The 22,637-nt window shown below is 35.4% G+C and overlaps 2 protein-coding genes across 3 annotated transcripts; both read right to left on the reverse strand.

Annotated features, from left to right (window-relative positions):
• Positions 1 to 4,986: 4,986 nt before the first annotated feature.
• Positions 4,987 to 11,315, reverse strand: LOC122136200 (uroporphyrinogen decarboxylase). The gene is made up of 10 exons (XM_042718331.1): positions 11,158 to 11,315; positions 9,665 to 9,777; positions 9,465 to 9,544; positions 9,328 to 9,390; positions 9,044 to 9,241; positions 8,084 to 8,245; positions 7,797 to 7,934; positions 6,978 to 7,078; positions 5,811 to 5,877; positions 4,987 to 5,424 (listed from the first exon to the last, which is right to left on the reverse strand). The coding sequence occupies exons 1-10, from the start codon at positions 11,178 to 11,180 to the stop codon at positions 5,260 to 5,262; spliced, it is 1,110 nt and encodes a 369-aa protein (XP_042574265.1). The 5' UTR covers positions 11,181 to 11,315; the 3' UTR covers positions 4,987 to 5,259.
• A 420-nt stretch (positions 11,316 to 11,735) lies between these two features.
• On the reverse strand, positions 11,736 to 22,287 carry LOC109067019 (tyrosine-protein kinase Lyn-like). Of its 2 annotated transcripts, none has more exons than XM_042718336.1 (13): positions 22,039 to 22,287; positions 18,931 to 19,007; positions 18,693 to 18,744; positions 18,516 to 18,612; positions 18,329 to 18,427; positions 18,043 to 18,146; positions 17,811 to 17,960; positions 17,442 to 17,594; positions 16,068 to 16,250; positions 15,626 to 15,702; positions 14,504 to 14,657; positions 14,226 to 14,357; positions 11,736 to 12,811 (listed from the first exon to the last, which is right to left on the reverse strand). In XM_042718336.1, exons 2-13 carry the CDS (start codon positions 19,000 to 19,002, stop codon positions 12,609 to 12,611), a joined length of 1,476 nt encoding a protein of 491 aa, XP_042574270.1. In that variant the 5' UTR covers positions 19,003 to 19,007; positions 22,039 to 22,287; the 3' UTR covers positions 11,736 to 12,608. The 2 variants fall into 2 exon arrangements, with proteins under 2 accessions (XP_042574270.1, XP_042574269.1); XM_042718335.1 differs by having other exon boundaries at positions 18,874 to 19,007.
• Positions 22,288 to 22,637: the final 350 nt, after the last annotated feature.

A 22,637-nucleotide genomic window follows, 5' to 3' on the forward strand; every position in this document is an offset into this window, starting at 1 on the left:
CAGTGTCTGAATCACAATAAACTCTAGGAAAACCTCGTGTCAGAGTGATCGACTGTGTTAGAGATGCAGTCGACAGGAACAATGCTCTTTGGGCCTGCTTATACAAACTATCCCATCCATCAGGGTCCCTCACAGCTGCTGCTCTTCATTGTGTCTTGGACCCAGTGCAGCGCCACGCTCTTGTGAGGACCACTGAGTAAGTGTTTGTCAAGCATGGCAGTGCTGCCGGCTGAAATATGGATGGGGTTGGCTCTGTTAGGCAGGCTGCAAAGAGAAAGCATTTCCTTAGCTCAGTGATTTAGCAGAAGTGACACGCCAGGAAAAGAGAGACGAGTAATTGGCTTTCCCCACCTTGTTGTGAGCTTCCAGCGCGGGCTGAGCCTGTCAGATTGGAGCGAGGAGTAGGTGTTGGGCATGGTGGGGGAAAACAAGCATTGTTTATAAGTGTACAATGTTACGGAGGCTTTTCTTTAATTAGAACCCAACCCATCATGAGGAGGAGGACGTCTAAACGTAGTCATGGAGCACACGAGCCTGTCAGGCAACTCTGAGAACTGTTGTGCTTCTGGGCAGGTTTGTGCAGTGAGAGGAAGCTTTGTCCTTTGCACCCTGCATGGCAGGTTCTGCTGTCAGCGTAATCACATATTGTGTTCATAGGGGAGCTGATTTGCAGAGCTTTGTTCTGCTGCTCTGATTTTCCCAGAATCCTTCTGTAATTGGGGTGTCGGAAGACTGGGTAAGGAGGGGTGGGGCAGCTTGGGACTTTTTTGGAGGTGGGGTGGGCTGAGTGGGAACGGAGAGCTGTAGTGGATTACGGAAGAAGGAACATATTTTGAGATGAACAGAATGAAAGATCAAGCTGAACAGCAGTGATGTGTGTAATTGGTTACACTTTTTTAATAACAAGTACATCATTTATTAATCTAGGTTTATGGAAATCTAAAAATATACTCATTGTTAATGAGTTCATTGTTCATTCATGTTCACAATATAGTGGTTAATGTAAAATTGTAGAAATTACTTTCAGTCCTCGAATTTGCTTGGCTGAGAAGAGTTCCAAGAATCCAAAAGCACTGTTTTTCTCTTCAGTAAGACAGGAAAATAGTGAGAGATTGATAACAGCAGTCGGAGAGAATTATGTCAGATTCTCCCACAGCCAGAAACACCCACTAGTTTTTTTGTTATTTGATGCAAAGGTAATACCAAGTAAGCCTATAGTGTTATAAATGCATCAGTGGTTCAACCTTAAATTTATGAAGGTATGAGTACTTTTTGTGCTCAAAGAAAACAAAAATAATGACTTTATTTAATTTCTTCTTCCCAGCTGTGTCAGTCTTGCTAAAGATGGAGAGCCCGGATTCGCTGCGCCTTGTTTGCAAGCAGAGGAACACACACGCATGCATCGTAGTACTCTCCTGAACTCAGCATCAAAGACTGACACAGAAGAGAAGAAAATGTTGAATAAAAACAAACACAAAAAAGTATTCTCACAGCCTCATAAAATTAAGGTTGAACCACTGATGTCACATGGACTATTTTAATGATGTCCTTACTATCTTTCTGGATGTTGAACGTGGTAGTTGCATTACTGTCTATGCAGGGTCAGAAAGCTCTCGGAATTCATCAAAAAATATCTAAATTTGTGTTCTGAAGATGAACGAAGGTCTTATGGGTTTGAAAAGACATGAGGGTGAGTAATTAATGACTGAATTTTCATTTTTGGGTGAAGTATCCGTTTTAATTGAGATTCCATTCTGAAGGGAATGAACATGTTCAGTTCAAAGGTCACTGTGAGTGACATAGGGAATAAGGGAACAGGAAGTAGAGAGGGAAATTAACCCACTGGTCCTCACTCTACACTTGAAAAAGTTTGTGAACGGTGGTGAAAAAAAGTTTAGGCGTCAACGTTTTTATTGAATCCAGTGTGTGGTTTGTATGTGGAGAGTGCAAGATGTGACAGTCACAGACAAAATACTCAAGTATAATCAGACTACATTTAGCATTTTTAAAAAGTACAGTTTATTTTTTTTTTTATATGTGGAAGGACCCTTGTTGTTTATGGGTCAGAAAGCTCTCGGATTTCATCAAAAATATCTTAATTTGTGTTCTGGAGATGAATGAAGGTATTACAGGTTTGGAATGACATGAGGGTGAGTACTTAATTACACAGTTTTAATATTTGGGTGCAATATCCCTTTAACAACTGAATAGTTAAATATAAATGCACTTGGATGTATTATATACACATGTATATTAAAGTATGGTGGTTTACATTTTATTTACAGAATTATATTTTTAATGATATCAGAATTAATCATTATACCTTCTAATATGCACTCCTGTTGTTTGGTCTGTGTGCACATTTTGTCAAGTGAAGTCATTTTAACAGTATCCGAAATAGGCCATGCTCAGAGAGTAGGCAGTGGTGACTGGGGATGTAGTGTGTAGCTGTCAGTCAAAACGCAGCGTGTTTGCACTTTACAGACTGTCAGAAAGGGTCTTGGTGGGGATCTGTTTCTGCAGATTATGATATGCCATTAGTGGTAACAAACGTTTTTGAGTAAGTCATTGCATTATTCACTCACTCAAGCAGTAGGTTCAGTACACTGACTAACACGCATTTGAGAATGTCGTTTGAGGGTGAAATATTTCCCCATGCAGATTTTGCAACGGATTCGAGTTGGTCACACATTTGCAGCAATAGAAACCAATGTTGCCAAGCCCATGGATTTCCCGCGGAATCGGGCTGCTTTAACACTCGCTGCGGGTTGTTTTTCATGTCCGCGGGTTTAAGTGACTCCAATAACATGATATTAAGCCCCTAAAATGCTAATTTTACCAAGGGAAACCCCACCAAAAACATATATATTACCCCCGGAAAGCAATTTTTACCAGGGGAACCACCTCGAAATTCGATTGGTCTAGTTTTGAGTAGTGAAAACCTGGCAACCCTCATAGGAACCTGCTTATATTAAGTTGTGCTTCATACATTGCTATAAATTTTTTTGCCCACAAAAATTCACTCACATGATTACACTTTGACTTTGTTAACATGGCACAGTAAGAAATGCAGCCTAGAATAAACACATTTTTAATGATCAATCATTTCGATTTTAAAAGTTGGACTCCATAGTGAAACCAACTTGAAATCCGTTCCCAAAATTTCAAATCAATCTTAGGCCTAGCCCCCCAGAACCCTCCTATCTGATAAAGCAGTGATAGTGCCAGGACCTGACAAATGATGTACAGCCTGCTGTCTTCAGGAACATATTGGATTTTCAGGCCTGCTGATTTGCTGAGAGATTGAGCCCAAACCCCCACTTTCATCCCCCTTGTGGCTTCCTAAAGGAGACCATGGGGAATTCAGCTTTTTTTTTAGTGGATTCATTGTTGCAATTAAAAATAATGCCAGGAGCCCCTTGAGGTATCACAGAATAAGTGTGTGCATGTGTGTAGGAAAAGGGCCCACCCCCCCCAGTCACAGCTGTGCTCCATGGACACAAACTAGCAGCGAGCGACAGGGGCTTAAAAACCCAACAACACTAATCAGCAAATTGATTACAGGACATTTCTTCTTTCAGCGGGGCTTAAAGCACCTAACACACAATCAAGGCCAGACTTATCCTGCAATGGCAACACCGCACACCGGTGGATGAGGGTAAAAGAGGGCTGCAGCTGCCACCATTTCACACTAAATGACCGTATGCGAGTGTGGAAAAACATCCATTATGTTGTTTCAATTTACAGTCCGTGGTTGCTTGTAAAACAGACAGTAAACAACTTCAACCAAAAATGAATCGGTAATCATTCTGTTATGCTAACGAATGACAGATTTGCAATGCATCAAAACTCTACCATTTCATATACACAAACGGGTTTCAGAAAGCACTAACATGATTGAAATATGTATAGTAATTCCAATAAATCCTTGTTTTGAAGTTCAGGGTGCTCCAAAACATCACATGATGTGTTGCTGGGGAATCCCACTCCCACCCTCCCAAGAACAAAACAACAACTGGATTTAAGGATTTTCTTACCCAGGGTGCTTATTCCTTGTTTGGTATTACATCCTCTGGGATTAACATGTCTATTACTAAATGTGAAAAGCAGTAAGAGAGACAGTAATCATAGATCAAGAGAGTGAACCCCCTCCCCACAGAAAGACTCGTGCAAAACAAAGGGAATAGAAAAAAAAAGGTTGCATGTGATTTAGGTATGCAACATTCAGCTCAGAGAAATTCCCCTGAGGGGTGTTTGTCTTAAAAGCATCACTCTTTATTTTGCATCATATAAAACATCAATTGATATGTACACACATTCTCAGAGGTTCATTAGCGTCAGTCACAATTCCAGTGAAGACAGTCTCAGCCCAGATGTTACTATAGTACTGCATTAAAAACAAACCCATACAGCGCTTCGGATTTAATCAGATTTTATCCATCCACATTCTTCTGTGACCGTACAGTGCATCGGCACTAATGAAAACACATCAATCCAACCGAGAAAGACATGTTTCGAATGAAAATGATATTAAAGATTAGATGGATTGGTGTGGAGCCATTATAAAAAGTAGGTAAAATAGTCATATTACTACATAATCATTGAAATGAGTCGGGACCAGCCTTTTGGCCGAATCTCTCAAAAGCCTGTCAGGAAATATCTGGGTCACATTTCACCACAAAATCATTAGGAGAAAAAAAATTAATTAAAATTAATTATTAAATTAAATTACAATTAATTATTAAATTAAATTAAAGTTAATTATTAAAATTAAAAAGTATATTTTATATGTAATAATTTTTTGTTGGGGGGAAAAAAAAAATATATATATATGCCATCTGAAATTCTCATGTTCAGTAATTTCACTTTAATGGCAATGAACAGGTTACTGAACATAAATATAGGAGCCTGAGAAAAAAAAAAATGCTCATTTTAGAAGAAAATTTCAGATAGCACTTCGAGGCTTTTGCATCTGAACTCTTCATATAGTTCTTTTTTTTTTGTTCTCACATTATGGTACTGTAAATGGGAATCTTTTTGCATTGTGTTAATGAGAATGTTGGAGGGAAACGTGAAATGTGTGTTCTTAATAGTTTCTTTAAGCACAACATATGTTCTCATTTCTTTTCATTTTGGAGTGAAATATGACTGGACATTTTTGGACAAGTTCACCCTGTAACATATCTAACTCTATATCGCTGCACACCAACAGTTGTTGTTTCTCCTGTGCTTCAGGTCTTCTGATGGGAGAGTAGCGTCTTATTTGCGGTTGATGAGCTGGCGAGAGTGGGTGTGAACAGCCTCTACGAACGCGCCCACATTTTCTGGGTCCATATCAGGGTACAGACCGTGACCCAGATTAGCGATGTAGCCCTTGGTGCCAAAGCCCTCCAACATCCTCTTCACAATCTCTGATATTCGCTCCTGATCACACATGAATGAAGAGAAGTGTTTGGGTTGGATATCATACATCAGGTCAAAATCTATGAGCTACGGTTTTTCGAACACCCCCATTACTTCTGAAGTGATGGTGGAAAAAATTTATTTCAGAGGCATTGAGACAATGCTATGAAAGCCATGCTTGTAATGAACGAGCAATGAAAGCCAAAGACAGCTCTGTGTGGAAAACAGCTGCTCTTACGGCTCATATTTCCAGCAGGGCCTAAATATGTAAAAACAAAATGGCCTCTTTATTTTGAAATGAACTAAGCAGAAGTAAAGTAACGCTTTTAAAGCACAAAACAGAGAACTGGTTGGGTTTCAAAGGATCCATGATTCTGTTGTGAGTTGTTTGATGTTTCTTTCCTCACCTTTGTCGCGTATAGAGCGCAGGGATCCATGTTGCCTTGCAAACTGACTTTTCCTCCAGTCCTGATACTGAAAAACACAAACAGAACATAAATATATATATATATATATATATATATATACATATATATATATATATATATATAAAATAACACTATTTCTCAGTGTAAGAACTGTTTATATATATATATATATATATATATATATATATATATATATATATATATATATATATATATATATATATATATATATATATAAACAGTTCTTACACTGAGAAATATTCGAACATCACAGTTTCTCATGATCTTAAAAATAAATGAGCTAAAAGTTACTTTAAATATAACTGTGGTTCTCTTTACAAAACTACATTTTTAATTAAATAACTTCTTATTTAGAAATGGATGAATTGAAGCAGATAGTGTAAGAAGAGCAGCCACTATTTAAATGGCAGTGTTTAATCTAAAAAAGGAAACAAAAAGCAGCTATTTAATCTGTTTAGGATAGCAGCTATACAATTCCCATAATTCCATTGGTTGATGACAATATTATATTATTATAATATTGTTTAGTATTATTTTTTTATACAGCACTGTGTTCAATTATTAGTATTGTGTGTATAATTATGTGCTTTATAAATTGGAATCGAATTGAGAGGTGGTAGTAGAATTATATTTATTATTATTTATTATATTATATTATAGTTTTAATCAGCAGAATTGGGCATCTTATTTTAATTAAAAGAAAGAATGGATGGTCCAAATACATACAGTAAAAGACAATTAGTGATTTTTATGTTTGTAGAAATAAATTTTGGAGTGGTACTTTATCACTTATGACAGTGATCCTAAAAACAGGGCTAAAGAACAAAAAAGAAAATGTCTTATAATGGGCCAGCCAAAGCCCTGATCTCACTCCAACTGTGACACTTTTTGAAATATGAAGTATAATAAACCTGACCAATCTGGAGCAAATCTGCCTGAAAGAAGAGGCCAAAAATCACACCTATACAATTCTTTGAAATAAAACTATCAAGGAACAAAACTGCAGTTAAGGATCTGGAAGCGAGACTTTCTTATGAGTGTGAATACTTTGCAAGGTGCTGTATGAATATAACACTGAAATCAGAAACACACAAATCAAAGCTGCATCACATCTCAGTGACTGACCGTGCTGAACGCGGATCTATGGTCCAGTCGAGACCCACCACTTCATAACCAGACTCTGAGAGGTCCTCAAGCCCATAATGACCATCTTTAGCAAAAACAATCTGAACATGAAACACAAAAGACAAAAGTTACAGAGGAGCTAAGGGGTCACTGAAGGAGATTCTCAGTGGAAACTTTCAAAAGAGATGCCTGCAAGAAAACTTGACCTGATACTGACAACCAGTGGCAAATCATGTTATTACAAGTGAGCATGTGTAGTGTGCATAAGGTGTCTGGATACTTGTGCTCAAAATGAAACCATTTCATTATTAAGTCAATAAAAACGCTTAACAGCTTAATAGTAAATGACAGATAGCTCGAGACTTACTGATATAAAAATTATAATTAAACTTTACTTGGCATATTACTTGTGCACAATGCACTTTTCTTAATATTAATGTGTTTTAATGTCACTATTGATGCAGATTGTAGGATCTTTGAATAATATCAGATTTTAAATGCATAATATTTAAAGTGTACCTGAAGTATACTTAACAGATCCACTTTAGAACATACTAGAATATACTAAGTATATCTTTAATTGTACAATTTAGCAGACTCTAAGTACAACTGCAGGACATTTTATTAAGTACATAAATATTAAAAACTCTGTAATTTGTAGTATACTTAGCATGAAAGAAGTATATTTATTTTTCACTGGGGATGTTACTGACACCTAGGATGAATCACTTATGTTGCTGTTTTCCACATTTCAATCACATATTAATACATTTAAGTGTTACTTAGTAAATCATGATAAATATGTCAAACTCTGTTTACCATAGGCACATTGTCCAAACCAGATTCTTTGATCTGGTCTTTAACACGACGAGCAATGTCTCTCAGATACGGCAGAGAAAACTCTTTAAACTCCACTGGGCCCAAACAACCAGTATGAGACTCGAAAACCTGCAGAGCCTAAAGGAAAGACATGATACGGAAATGAGTGAAAATTGACTGTATATTACACACATTCTGTGTCTATAAAAACCTTACAGAACATCTAAACAGTGCTACAGATTTTGAAAGCATTCTCCTCTGCGATCTCAATTCATTCGTTCTCTCACCTGAGCACCAGCTTGCACTTGTCCGAGTAGATACTCCACTATGACGTCCGTTAGCTGGCTCAGGAGTTTGTGGCTGGCCTCTGGATACCTGTAGAGCCAGCGTTTAGCCTTTGAGTGCGTCGTGGAGCCTCCTCCTTCAATCATGTAGGACATCAGAGTCCACTGCCAATCAGAAGAGATACAAAAGATTATGATGGAGACCATTAATGTACGTTTAAAAGTTTGTTTTTGTTTTTTAAAAAGTAGTTTTTGCATTTGACACAATACTGTAAAATTATAAAATACTATTACAATTCAAAATAGCTGTTTTATATTTGAATATATTTTAAAGTGCCCATATTATAGCAAAAGCTACTTTATCAGGCATTACAGGTATGATGAAATGAAAATGAGACCAATCTGACCAATCGCAGCAGATAAGCGTCACGCAGAGGAGGGGTTTGAAAAAATGAATCGTTGAGTGTATCGTTTGGGAGTTGTTGAGTTAGTGAGGTAAAAATTAATGCATATTATAAGACAATGAAAGGGTTTTTTGACATTGTCGACCTGTTGTTGGGGATCCCAAAACCAAAATATGAACCTTTCATTACCCATAATGGGGCACTTTAAAATTGAATTAATTCCTGTGAAGGCAAATCTGAATTTTCAGCATAATTACATTATTCAGAAATTATTGTAATATGCTAATGTAGTGCTCAAGAATCATTTCATATTATAACCAATGTTAAATATGTTTTTTTTTTTTTTTGTGGAAACCATGAAACATATTTGCCGAGATTATTTGATGAATACAAAGTTCAAAAGGACAGCATTTATTTGAAATAATAATTTTAGTTAATGCATTCTTCCTGAATAAAAGTAATTAATAAATACAAATCTTACTGCCCCTAACTTTTGAATGGAAGCGTTTATAGATCATATTAATAATGTCATGTGAGGATTGTTGCTTGGTTTTCTCACCGGAGCTCCAGTGAAGCCGATGAGAGGAACTTTTCCCTCTATTCGGTGTCGTGTCAGTGTGATGGCTTTAAACACGTAGTCGAGTTCAGACCACACGTCTACTTTAGTCTTTAGTCTCTGCAGATCTTCAGGCTCCTTCAGTGGTTCTGGGAATGTGGGGCCTTTTCCTGGACTCATCTGAACCTCCATTCCCATGGCCTGCTCATACAAATATTATATAGAAATAGACATGATATTCTTTGGTAATTCGGTAAATTAGAGGTCAAATCATGACTCGCGTTCACCTGAGGGACCACCAAGATGTCAGAGAAGATGATGGCTGCATCAAATGGGAATCGTCTGAGCGGCTAAAACAGAAAATGTGTTAAACTCAATGTGTTGTAAATAGCAGGTAAGAATGAAGGTGCTCAGCGGTGCTGACCTGTAGTGTAAGCTCACAGCAAGCTTCAGGGGAGCGGCATGTCTCAAAGAAATCCTTCCCTGCCCTCGATTCCCTGAACTCTGTAAACAGAGCCACAGAGACACTAGATAGTAAATACACTGCATATACTGAATAAAAAAAAAGAACAGCTTCATGGTAAATGATCACATTTAGCACTCATCAGCACATACGACTGATACCTGGCAGATAGCGGCCAGCCTGTCTCATACACCACACTGGAATGTGCTCAAGCTCTTCTCCTCGAGCGGCTCTCAGGAATGTGTCGTTCTTCAGCTCTGGGAAGTCTTTGGGGCTGGGTTGGAAAACAGCCATCAAAAGATCTCAATAACACTACTTTTGACTCATTTTCATGCATCATTTGTACTCAGAAGCCCTTCCCTTTGCTTGAGATGATCAGGTTTCACAGATGTGTTAAGCAGCAAGTGAAGAGAGTAGATAAGGGCTTTTGAGATCAGGGGACTAACGGTTTACTCTTTCTTCACAGCTTGATAAGCATTTGTGCAGAGAGAGCCACAAAAACACACACCCTGTTGTCTACATTACAAAGCCATGCAGATAAACACTGGCATTCAAATGTTTTCATTGGTCAGCATGTTTTTTAGTTTTTTTTTTTGAAAGAATTTAATACTTTTATTCAGACCAAAACACATATTGTATATTTTTGCATTGTTGCAAAATAATTATATTCCAAGTAAATACTTTTCTTTTTAACTCTATTCTTTAAATAATCTGTAAAAATGTTTCCACGAACACATTTGGCAGTTTTGAACAGTAGTGTATGTCATGTGTACTGAAATGTAAATATATAATTACATAAATAGACAATTGAGTATAAATGCTCAAAAAACATATTGATTATTTGTGACCCTGGACCACAAAACCTGTCATAAGTAACATTGGTATATTTGTAGCAATAGCCAAGAACACATTGTGTGTCAAAATGATCGATTTTTCTTTTATGCCAAAAAATCATTAGGATATTAATTAAAGATCATGTTCCAAGAAGATATTTTGTAATTTCCCTATATATATTAAAACTTAATTTTTGATTAATAATATACATTGCCAAGAACTTCATTTGGACAACTTTAAAGGCAATTTTCTCAATATTTTGATTATTTTTTTTTTTTTTTTTTTTTTTTTTTTTTTTTGTACCCTCAGATTCCAGATTTTCAAAAAGTTGTATCCTGGCCAAATACTGTCCTATCAAAACTGGTTTTATGGTCCAGGGTCACATTTGATAATGATACCCTGTATTACTATTCATTATTGTATTATCTGAGATGCTCTTTGGTTATAAACTAATATAACATATTTTGTGATTTAATTAAAGACATATCGGTAACATTATTTTTGCAATTCTTCTTTCTCTTTTTTTCTTTTTTGTATCTGACATTTGAACACTTAAATTAGACAGCTGAGGGACATGAGTTTCTCACAGTTTAATGTTACTAAACTGCATATGTAACATGCTACTTTTCCTCGCAATAGCTATTACCTACTGTGTATTACCTGCCTGTATAATCGATAGATGCTTTATAAACGAAAGTATTTTACCACAGATGCCCGCAGTATTACAGAATTATTTTATATTGTCAGTGAGTTGATCTGGTTCTTCAACAACACATATAATGAAATCATTATAACACGCATTCATTCATCATTAACTTACAGAATCAGACTGTCCTTATCCATTGTTGCCAGCGTGAAAGAAGAGTTGAATGAGAGTTTGCAGGCTTGACGAGCTGTTTTACTCTGTCTCTGCCTGACAGTGTTCTAAGGTTCACACCTCCAAGCTGAAGGGCGCGGCCATGTTGAAATGGTCACATGACCACGAATGGGCGGGACTTACAGAGGACGGGAATTAAAGGGATAGTTCAGCCAAAAATGAAAACACTCGAACCATTTACTCACCTTCAAGTTGTTCCAAACCTGTATTAATTTAATTCTTCTGCTGAAACACAAAAGAAGATATCGTTAAAAATTCAGGTAACCAAACAGTTTCTGGTCCCTATTTTGTTTTTTTTTCCATACATTATGAATTATGGCTCAGTGGCTACCAGCAGCTGTTTGGTTACCTTCATTCTTTAAAACGTCTTATTTTCTGTTCACCAGAAGAAAGAAACTCATACAGGTTTGGAACATCTTGAAGGTGAGTAAATTATCGAAGAATTTTACTATCCCTTTAAAGAAGACTACTTTCAAAGTAAATTCCTTACTCTTGGTAGTGTTGTATGACCCAGAGAACTGTTTTATCAATCACCAAAGATTCACTTTATTAGTTTTCTAGATAATATACAAATGTACAAAATATTTTAAATATACAAAGCATTTTATTCCTAAAGCTAATCAAATACAAGGCAATTTGAAGGCTTAATTACAAAATATTGCCCTCTGTCACTGTTCATTGTAATATTATCAATATTGCTATTAAAATATGTAATGGAAAAAAAATGTTAAGATTATTTTAATTTAACCCAGAGGTTTAAGAACCTCCAAATATAATGATCCTTTTTGAGGGACCCTCTTACTAAAATATATAGGCAGCTGTATAATGTTATTTATAAATTATTCACATCCTTTCAAGAAAATGTGTGATAGTTTAAAGAAAAGTGTTTTACAGTGTTCATTTCCAGCGGTTACATTTGTTTACATTTACATTTCAATTCAAATGTTTAAATGTATTGGTACAGCTCCATTTACAATAAATATCCTTCCAAAAATATACTTTCAAAATAGCTGTAGTTAACTTCGACAGTCCTAAAAGTAAAATCTTAATTTTCTCTGAATTTATTTGCCCCCCACCGACTCCAGTTTGCAAACCCCTCATTTAAAAAATAAAAAAGGAAAAGGTTTTCATGTGTAAAAATAACAATAAAACTTTTAGGAGGGTACGTTGAAACATAAAAATTATGTACAAATTGAAATGCAGCCATTGAAATTTGAATAAGAAGAGCAAAAGTAGCAAAATAGGTTGTTAAAACTTCAATTTGAAGCAGAAACAGAACATCTGAACCTTGCTTACACATAAGTAAGCAGATTGATCCCATTTTTAGTCACATATTAGTACATTAATTCATAGATAAATCACAGATCTTTTGATCATCTTGAAACAGTACATCCTCATGGCTGCTGCTGGTACTGGCCCTCGGTGGCTGTGTAGAAGTCATCTAGTACACTCTGAATATAGTCAAACGTGGGCCGGTCATCTGGTTTATTCTTCCAGCACGAGGTCATGACATCATAAAGTTCAGTGGGACAGTTTTCAGGACGGGGCATCCGGTAACCTCTCTGAACAGAGCTCATGACTTCACTGTTACTCATGCCTGAAGGTACGAAAAAGAGGGAAGTGAAAGGGTAAGTGGACTGATAGAGAGAAAGAGAAAAATTGAGTAATAAATGTCACACAGAGTCAAAAAGGTATTTTTGTCAGTGATTAAGACAAGACGCCAAAGGTGTTGTAACTCATTTTAACTAATACAGTAGTCAACATTTGAAGTGGATCAAAAAAGTTCATCAAAGAACGCAGTTTGGTTTTAGGTTTTAGTAACAGCTTTGATGAAAGGCTTTGAGCCACTTCAAATGTTGACTAGTGTAGATATCACTTACTATCTAAATCATACTTTCCTAGTTGATTATTTAACAGACAAGAAGATAAAAGTTTTTTTTTTGTTTGTTTAAATATGCTGTTGAGCTTCTTAATATTTTTTGCAACCTGTGATACTTTTTTTTTATTCTTTGATGAATAAAAAGTTAAAAAGAACAGCATTTCTTAAAAATAGAAAACTTTTTTAATAATATAAGCCTTTACTATCACTTTTTATTAATTTAACATATTCATGCTGAATAAAAGTATTCAATTCTTAAAAAAGAAAGAAAGAATGACTGACCCCAAACTTTTGAATAGTAGTGTATATTGTAACTCAAAATTTCTATTTTGAATAAACACTGTTCTTTTTAACTTTTCATTTATCAAAGAATCCTGAAGAAAAAAAAAAGTATCACAGGTCACAAAAAATATTAAGCAGCACAACTGTTTTCAAAACTGATTATAATTCAGATATTAAAATGATTTCTGAAGGATCATTTGACACTGAAGACTGGCATAATGATGCTAAAAATAATGATTTGCTTGACAGGAATAAATTAAATTTTTAAAAGTTATTAAAGTTATTAAAGTTATTTTAAATTGCAATAATATTTAAAAAAAAATTGAGTTTTTTTCTGTATTTTTGATCAACTTCTTTAAAAACAAAAACAATCTTACTAATCTCAAACTTCTGAAGAGCAAGTAATGATTTCTGGCACAGTTCAATAAATTAGACAATTAAATGTGCATTTTGGATGTTTTCTTTACACTAGTCTAAAAGAAGACGCGTTATGAGAACAACAACAAAAAAGGGCAAAATAGTGTCTTGCCTTAATTTAGCTTAATATAGAGCTGAATATATTTCTCGGAATACCAGTCATTTTTTTTTTACAATTACATTTGGTAACATTTGCATCAAATGACACAATTCACCTTTCAGATGTATTCAACTGACCGAAACTAAAATACTTAAATGTATCTAACAAAATTTGACCAGTAGATGTCGACAAAGCCCTGACAAAGGAATCAGTTTTGTTCTCTTCACTCCATTGCAGCTTTCTCTTGGAGTAATGCTGATACCTCCCAATAAAACTGGAATGCTTTATTTAAACTCAAATGCAATCAAGATGCCATTATCTCAATTATATTACCTGGATATGGATTTTTCCCGTATGTTATAATCTCATACAGGAGAACACCAAAGGACCACATATCGGATTTGATGGTGAAAGAACCGTAATTGATGGCCTCGGGTGCCGTCCATTTGATAGGAAATTTTGCTCCTGAGACACAAAACACACAAAATTGACACAGATCAATCAGGTCTGCTGATGCAGGAAAACTGTCACAATATCAGTATGCATAAAGGCACAGTCTGACTTGTCCATCCAATATGCTGCTAAAGCACTGAAAGGTGTCACACACTCACCTTCTCTGGCTGTATATTGGTCATCCTCAATTACTCTGGCCAGGCCAAAATCAGCTATTTTGCACAAGAGGCTATCTGAAACGAGCACATTAGCTGCCCTCAGGTCTCGGTGGATATAATTCTTCTTCTCAATGTAGGCCATACCTTCAGCTATCTGCAGAGACACACACAAACTCAGCATCACTGACATAAACAAACATACACTTTCAATCGAACACACTGACACATTAAATTGAATGTATATGACAGTAAAGATGTTTATAATGTTACAAAAGATTTATATTTCAAATTATCGCTCTCTTTTGAACTTTCTATACATCAAAAAATCCTGAAAAAGTTTTCAGAAAAATATTAAGCAGCACATCTGTTTTCAACATTGATAATACTAAGAAATAAGGCAACAAATTAGCATATTAGATCTGATCATGTGACACTGGAGACTGGAGTAATGGCTGCTGAAAATTCAGCTTTGCCATTGTAGGACTAAATTACATTTTAAAATATATTAAAATAGAAAAAGAAGTGGGTGTAGTCTCACATAATTTTAACAGAGTAAAAGTTGCTTTAACAAAGGGAAAATGATGGCATCTCACTTCCCCATTGGCATCCTCTTTAACGCTCTAAAACAGGATGTGCAATTTTGCCATATGGTGCTGTTTCACCCGAAATCTGATTCTAGGCAATCTTAAAGTCCTAAAGACTCAAACTGAAAATACATTTTCTTCCTTAGATTTAGTTTTTGTCTTTTGGATTGTCTTTTGAAGACAGTTAGTTATGACTCTAAATATTATATGACGTCTATAATGCTTTAGCCAGCCATTTTTTTTTTTCATTTGTTACCTCAGCATTATTATGGTTGTCACATGATATAGAAATTCTAACTTAAACTTAGATTTGTAAATCTAATAAGATTTTTAATTTCTGAGAAAACGACTGACTGACTGATTTTTCTTTGTTTTTAAATACGCACATACAAAAGAATCTGTTCCTCTTTTTCTTCAACTAATGGAAAAAGTGATGTCATCCTTCTGACGCAAAAACCCGTAAAGTTACCCCAGAAACACAAAAATGGAGGGCTAAGAGAAGAAAAGGATAATTCATGTCTTAAACCAATATTTTTACCTGTGCAGAAAAATCTATTAGCTTCGGTAACTGTACTTTGCAGCCGGCTGCACTTTTCAAGAAATCCAATAAGCTTCCTGTAGAAGAAGAAACAAACCGTTATATAAAAGTCACTGAGAATGCAATTTTCTTGCAACTACACTTTTCTTGAACTGTAACTCTCATAGTTCTCATAGTATTTTAATCATTGAAAGAGTATTTCATTAACACTTTAGTAATAGGGACCAATTCTCACTATTAACTAGTTGCTTACTAGCATGCATATTATTAACATATTGGCCGTTTAGTACATATAAAGCAAAACCAAATCCTACGTAATACCTACCTTAATAACTATTACTAAGCAGGAAATAAGGAATTTATTAAGCCAAAAGTCATAGTTAATGGTTTGTTAATAGCAAGAACTGGACGTTAAAATAAAGTGTGCGCAGTACTTCTGTACCATTTGCCATGAATTCAGTGATGATGTAGATGGGCTCGGTTTTGGTGACGACAGCATAGAGGCGCACGAGTCTGTCGTGCTGTAAGGTTTTCATCAGGTTGGCCTCCTCTAGGAAAGCCTCCACTGACATTGTGCCCGGCTTCAGCGTTTTCACCGCCACTTTTGTGCTGTTATTATAGTAGGCTGCAAAGAAAAAGAAACCATTATTAAAAATGTGTGCACTTCTCTGTGGTTTTCAATAATCTTCCTGTTCCAACACCACAGTCGCAGTCCAGCCACAAAACATTGAACTAAAGGCTGAGTCTAACACGAAACCTAGAGAGAAATGCAGCCATGCAACAAAGAATTTATCAGTATAGATATAGAAACTGTCTGTTGGTCATAAAAAACCTTTTATAGGAACTAACTCCTTTGCCAGTCCTCACATTTCTCACAGAGGATCTTATGCAACTCGCTGCTGTCCATAAACTACATTTTTTAGAAGTGATGACACAGTGCCACTATGTGAGGGACTGTTACTGACCACTGTGTTTTGCGTGTGCTCGTCCCTTGTTCCACTTAAATGCCATTTCCCTGTTCATTCAAAATTACAGACAACTTTGATATGAATTATCTGGACATTGGAATCTAATAGTTTGTCTAAAATTTTGCTGAGACATAAACAAAGTGGGGCACGCCAGACAGAAGGAAGTCTTTCCGTTGAGTGTGTCTGTCATCGTATGGACTTATAGTGTGTTTAAGGTCTGGCAACACTTTGCCAACAAGGTCACGGGGCGCCAAAGGAAACATCGCCACAGGCGCTCGAGAGCCATTTGTATATTTGCTAAGACCGCTTCCTGCAATTCATCATGGCGGCTGAAAGGGAAAGAGGCACATGAATAATAAAGAAATCTAAATGCAAATCCTGCGTCAGTTGCATAGCAGTTTCCTCCTCAGATCTGACTGATAAGAGTCACGTTTGTGCCGGGTCTCTGTGTGCTATCAGTCTGAGCTATAAGGGAGCCATTCATGCCAGCCAGAAGCCACAGCAGGAAGACTCTGGATTTGAATGCGAGTTGTCAAAGCTTTTATGGCTCAAAGAATTAGATAGTAACAAACACTTAAGGATGTCACTTCTAAGCCCACTGAAGAGCACATAAAACGCCGTTTTTTTTTTGATCAAGCGCTTGGGGGATCTTAGACACAGAGAGAATTTGAATAACAAGGCCATAAAGAAGAGAGCAACACTTTTCTGTAGTTTAGCAAAGCTGAACATGTAATGGACTTCTGATGAAGGAAACACTCCACCGCTAAATGTATGTTTGTGACTTCAGGCGAATTTCAGATCTTTTGTAAATCATTGGCAGGCTGAAGGGTTTCATTTCCTTAACTCACCCATCCACACCTCTCCAAACTGTCCTGCCCCGAGCTTCTTCACCATCTTTATGGATTCTTTAGAGATTTCCCATGCATCTTTGTCCCAAGGCTTCTGTGCTTTCGGCTTCTCACATGGTTTCTCTAGTTTTCGACACAATCCGTCTGCTTGTTCTGTGACAAAATGATGCACATCCTTCTTATTTTAGCAAACACACGTAAATTAATATGTAATATATAATAAAATCATATAATAATACATTTATAAATGTATTAATATTTTTGTTATACATTTATAAATAAATTAAACATTTTATATAACAGCACATATTTTATTTATGCAGCTATAAAGTGTATTATCATTTATTTTTTAGCATCCATGGAACTTACTGTGGTAATGTTTTATCATGCTGTTGATGTCATTGAATGTGATTTTTGGAGAGATGTAGTAGCCACCATTATCCAGAGTTCTGATTTTATAATGTTTAACAACATCCAGCCCCTGAGCATCCACATCTCTGACTGACAGTGAATAACTTCCTGTTCGCAACAAAGCAACATATGTTACACCACAACGGTATATTACCACAAAGGACACTAGTAGACAGTAAAAAGTATGCACCTTTTGAGGTTTCACTTTCCCGTATGAGGTAAGACCCAGGTTTGTTAGCAGGTGCCAGCAGCTGTCTCTCTGCATCCTTCCGTGTGATATCTTTGAAGAACCATCTAAATTGTGTGCATGATAAATCAAAATGTACCAAGATGAATATATATATATATATATATATATATATATATATATATATATATATATATATATATATATATATATATATATATATATATATATATAAATATATATTATAGTTACATTTGTACAGTAATTGATCATATTGAGCAGCACTCACTCTTCTGTCTCTATAGTGTCTGCTTCTGCAACATAGTTTGAAGGAATGAATCCTTCCTTTTTTGTGGCCAAAGACTTTGCCTTCCACCACTCTCCATGCCTGGGAAAAAAAAATATCACACTTCACATACAGCAACAACAACATGATAACAGGCAAAGAAAAATATTAGATGATGACATTTACTTACTCTTCAAGAATCTGTAACTTCTCTCCTTTTTTAAAGCCCAGATCATCAGCATGAATGGCGTCATACGGATACAAGGCAATGGCTATTTTTTCCTTTTCTGTATAAAAATAAATAAATAAACATTTTACAAAAAGCTACAAAAGCTTAAGAATGTGGAATAACGCTCATCAGACCTACCTTCCATTTTTTGGAACACCTGACCAGGCAGAAGCCCAGGGGTCTGATTATTCTATGAAATAAACCATTTCATATAATCATGATATAATCATGAAAACGTTTTAAAAGTATTCAAAACCCTTCTCTTTAGAGTCTATGAAAGTCAAAACATCACATCACCCCATCACTACTCACTACTTACAATATGAGGCTTATAGGAGGTTGGATCTCTCACATATACAGTTTGGTCAGTACGTACTGGCTGGTGTTTGTTCCCTTCAAGCACACCTCCATTTTGGTCCACATCCAATTTGGATTTTTTACAACCCATGTTTCCTGCAAGAAGAAGGTTACCCATTGTCATTTACTGAAATATGAACAGAAACTGGAATTAAGTCATTTATGCATTTAGCAGACACTTTCATCCAAATCGAAACAAACCACAACCATGAAATATTTTACTTCACTATTACGTAAAAATAACTCTGCAGTGCATTACATAATAATACCTACACAATACGACTTACATAACTTTACATGTCACTGCTTATTGATAACTAAAATTGATACAAATAAAGCAGAGAAGATTCCAGAACCATACTCTTTCGCTGAACACAGATATCAATGATATTGCTTTTACAAGGCAAATAAAACACCAAAAATTATTTAATTTAAATATTTATCAATATTTAAAAATGTAAAAAAAAAAAAAAAAAAATCATACTACAATTAAATGAAAACATAATATTATGAATATTTATTAAATATATTTTACATTTCTTTAATGTACATGACATATATAATATGATGAATAAATAAAATAATAATAATAAAGTATTATTATTATTAATGACATTAAAGGGGCTGAATAGATTTAGGGAGTGTAAAATAACTAAAAAAAATTGTTGATCTGTTAAAAACAATTAAAAACTATAGTTTTAGTCTTTGAACTAAATTGAAAGTCAACAAAAAACACATTGCAATTCTTGTGGGACCTAATGACTGACTGTCATAAAGAACTCTTTCTGACGTGTGCTTATCCAAGTAGGTCAACTGAGGAGAAGCATGGAGTCACTCGGTATAAGATTGCCAGTACATTTTAAGAGCCATCATATGAATAACAATATGCGCTCAAAATAATAACACACCCTCTCAAAATGGTATAAGGAACACTTGCTGCTTGGAAAACCCACTGAAAGGGCAGGTGAACACATCAAAGCAATCCCCTGTTAAATATAAACCATCTGCCAAGATTTAAGGTTAGAGTTTCATAGGGAAGAAACCAAGGAATTCCCCTACTGAATGTATGAAAATATGTCCTTATTTGCTTATTGTTACAGCTGAGTAAGTTATAATTTTCTCTTAAAAACAGGTTCATTGTAGGGGTAATAAATGCTGGATGTCAGCTTTACCAAAGCAACAACAATAGGACTATGAGGAGGAAATGCATGTACTGGCAAGGGACTTTATATCAATGAGCAGCAAGCACTGAATTACTTAATTTCCTTTTGTAAAAGGTTAGCATTTGAACAACAATAAAAACAGATATAAAAATAAATAGATAGATAGACAGATGGCAAGTTCTAAAATAAACCCAAAACTTGTTTTAAAAATGCTATTTAATAAAAAAAATTTAAATAAAAAAATTAAAAATGACATCCCATATGTTGACCTATCATTGCCCTCCCTCTGGGAAGTTCTGACAAGATTGTTTGCCAATTCTTTCCACATCCTTTGGTATTTTAGGAAATGTTTAACACTGTTGCCATTTGACCAAAGTAGGCAGTCCCCAAAGTAGCCAAAAAAAAAAAAAAAAAACAATAGCCATGAATAAGTCCTGGATAACATATCTCAACAAATCCCACAACAGATAATTCTATATCTCCCAAAGCAATAGACATGGTTGTGGTTATATTTAGACTACAATCATTGTGATGTCAGAAGTCATAAGGAAGAAAGAGAGAGAGAAAAAAAAAAGTGCCCTCCATTGTCCTGAAGGTGAAATGTTATTAAAGTTGTTTCAATGACTAAACAACACTAGGCTGAAATCGTGTATGTGGCCATCCTGGACTCTACTGATGTGGCAGTGTTTTTAGATGTCAGCAGGAAACTAGTAACAAGGCTATAATGCTAGATTAATGCGAGAGCAAGCAGGCCACTGGGGCAGCACACTTCCTCCTCTGACCAGCGTCTCTAGGGCGTTCAGTAAGACAGGAAAGACAGAGACACACAAAAGACCTCTCAACTACTTCTGAGTTTCAGTCTCTAGTTTGTTTGTATGAGAATGCTATATGTGCCTTGAGATCCTCCTCTTGTTGAATGATGAAACCTTATCTAGGCTATTTAGCTCTGGTTTTTGTAGTCTGCAGATTCAGAAATTTGAGGCTGGGGGAAGGACAGAAAGTGAATAGGCCTAATTTCTGAGAACAAATTATTGAAAAGGGCGTCTCTTCAACAACTCAGGCCAAGTGTCATGGTGTAAAAACCTAGCATCTTTTACTAAAAAATAAAAGGGGAAGCATGTCGTGAGAAGAGTGCTGACCTTTACGTAAAGTTGATTTTACATGTTATTTTCATGCAAGACTGAAACTGTAAAATGGAAAATGCAATATTTGAAAGAAAAACAGCGTTGTTCTAATGTAATTTGAACGGTTAAGTCTAATGATGACAACATATTTCTCAACAATGTTTAATTATACTATCAACTTCATTGCTGTTTTAGGATATGTTTTTTCTTAAAATTCCTTAGGAGAAATAAAAAATAGATTCAAATGAGAGATAACTCGCTGTTAATAGCCTTATAAAATCTTAAAATTAAATTCTTATAAAATCCGAGCACAGTTTGAGACATTTTAGAGATCCTGTATGAAACTCTAGGAGGCTATTACTAAAGTATTTTTTTCTTAAGAGACTAATAGGAGACTTTTTGCAGAAGACGATTTCGATATTAAGGAGATCTCACTAGTGATTTCTTTCTTTCTCTTTTTTTTTCAGTGGGAAATGTTGTGATTTGTAATGCTGTGCGTGAATCTTTCTAAAACTCACTCTGAGAAATGAAGGTGATCGTGTAAAATTAGTGAGTTAATTATTCATAGATATTACAGCCAGTGTATAACTTAATAGGAAATTATTCAAGGCTACCCGGCTTTTTCTATTTTGGCAGAAGGGAGTTTCCACCACAACACATTCAGATGTAGCGTTGAATCAAAATTTTAACGTGTCTATATTAGAAAAAAAAGGCATATAGGAGGAAAACTTTGTTGATATCGATACATATGCAGGTAGACGTTACATTACTGATATTTACTTTAACACCATTACAACAGACTATAAGAAATAATTTAAAACAGATAAGAAGTCTACCTACCTGTCAAATGTCAGAAAAAGTGGTTATCTCTCATTTAAAAGGAAAATTTCAGAGCGAAATAAGCGTCGAGTGTGCGCGCTGTTCATTGACGCGACACGCAAACACAGAATGAGGAACCTGAGACTGGACGCCTGCTGCTTTTACTGCTCTTTCAACTTCCTGCTACAGTATTTACAATGTTGATTTGAGTTCTGTTTTATGTGTTTGCATAAAACCGCAGAGCCATTACGCTTGTCAAGTGTCAACTCTGTGAAGTATTTGGGGGAAAGGTATATCGGTATAATCTCACATGATGTGGTAGGAACATACTTTCATTACATTCACGATTGTGACAAATTTAATAGACGTTTGTAAAACCTGCTGAATAGTTAGAAATACTTGTATATAAACGATCAATCAATATTAAAATATTTCTAAATATAATAAATTCAAATATTTAAATCTATACAGCACTGCGAGACAGACAGATAGATACATAGATAGATTTTTTTAGAATTTTAAAACTTCCTTTTTCTTCAACTTTAATAGGTAAATATCAACGGAGAAAAAAACAAAAACAGATCCAAGTTAAAATAAACATCATACTAGCAGCATCACAA

Source organism: Cyprinus carpio, chromosome B2 (assembly GCF_018340385.1).
Source record: "Cyprinus carpio isolate SPL01 chromosome B2, ASM1834038v1, whole genome shotgun sequence".
Taxonomy (NCBI): domain Eukaryota; kingdom Metazoa; phylum Chordata; class Actinopteri; order Cypriniformes; family Cyprinidae; genus Cyprinus; species Cyprinus carpio.

Bases quoted from the DNA above. Each gene is read 5' to 3' on its own strand.
- LOC122136200 (XM_042718331.1), bottom strand. From the start codon at position 11,180: ATGGATAAGGACAGTCTGATTCT. The intron at 9,545-9,664 runs GTATCAGTCGTA...CTCTGTTTACAG, and splicing joins GGCTGGCCGCTATCTGCCAG to AGTTCAGGGAATCGAGGGCA. The intron at 8,246-9,043 runs GTGAGAAAACCA...TCTGATTGGCAG, and splicing joins TCGGCTTCACTGGAGCTCCG to TGGACTCTGATGTCCTACAT.
- LOC109067019 (XM_042718335.1), bottom strand. From the start codon at position 19,002: ATGGGTTGTAAAAAATCCAAATTGGATGTGGACCAAAATGGAGGTGTG. The intron at 18,613-18,692 runs GTAGGTCTGATG...ATTTTTATACAG, and splicing joins GGTGTTCCAAAAAATGGAAG to AAAAGGAAAAAATAGCCATT. The intron at 17,961-18,042 runs GTGCATACTTTT...TGTTGCGAACAG, and splicing joins GGAAAGTGAAACCTCAAAAG to GAAGTTATTCACTGTCAGTC.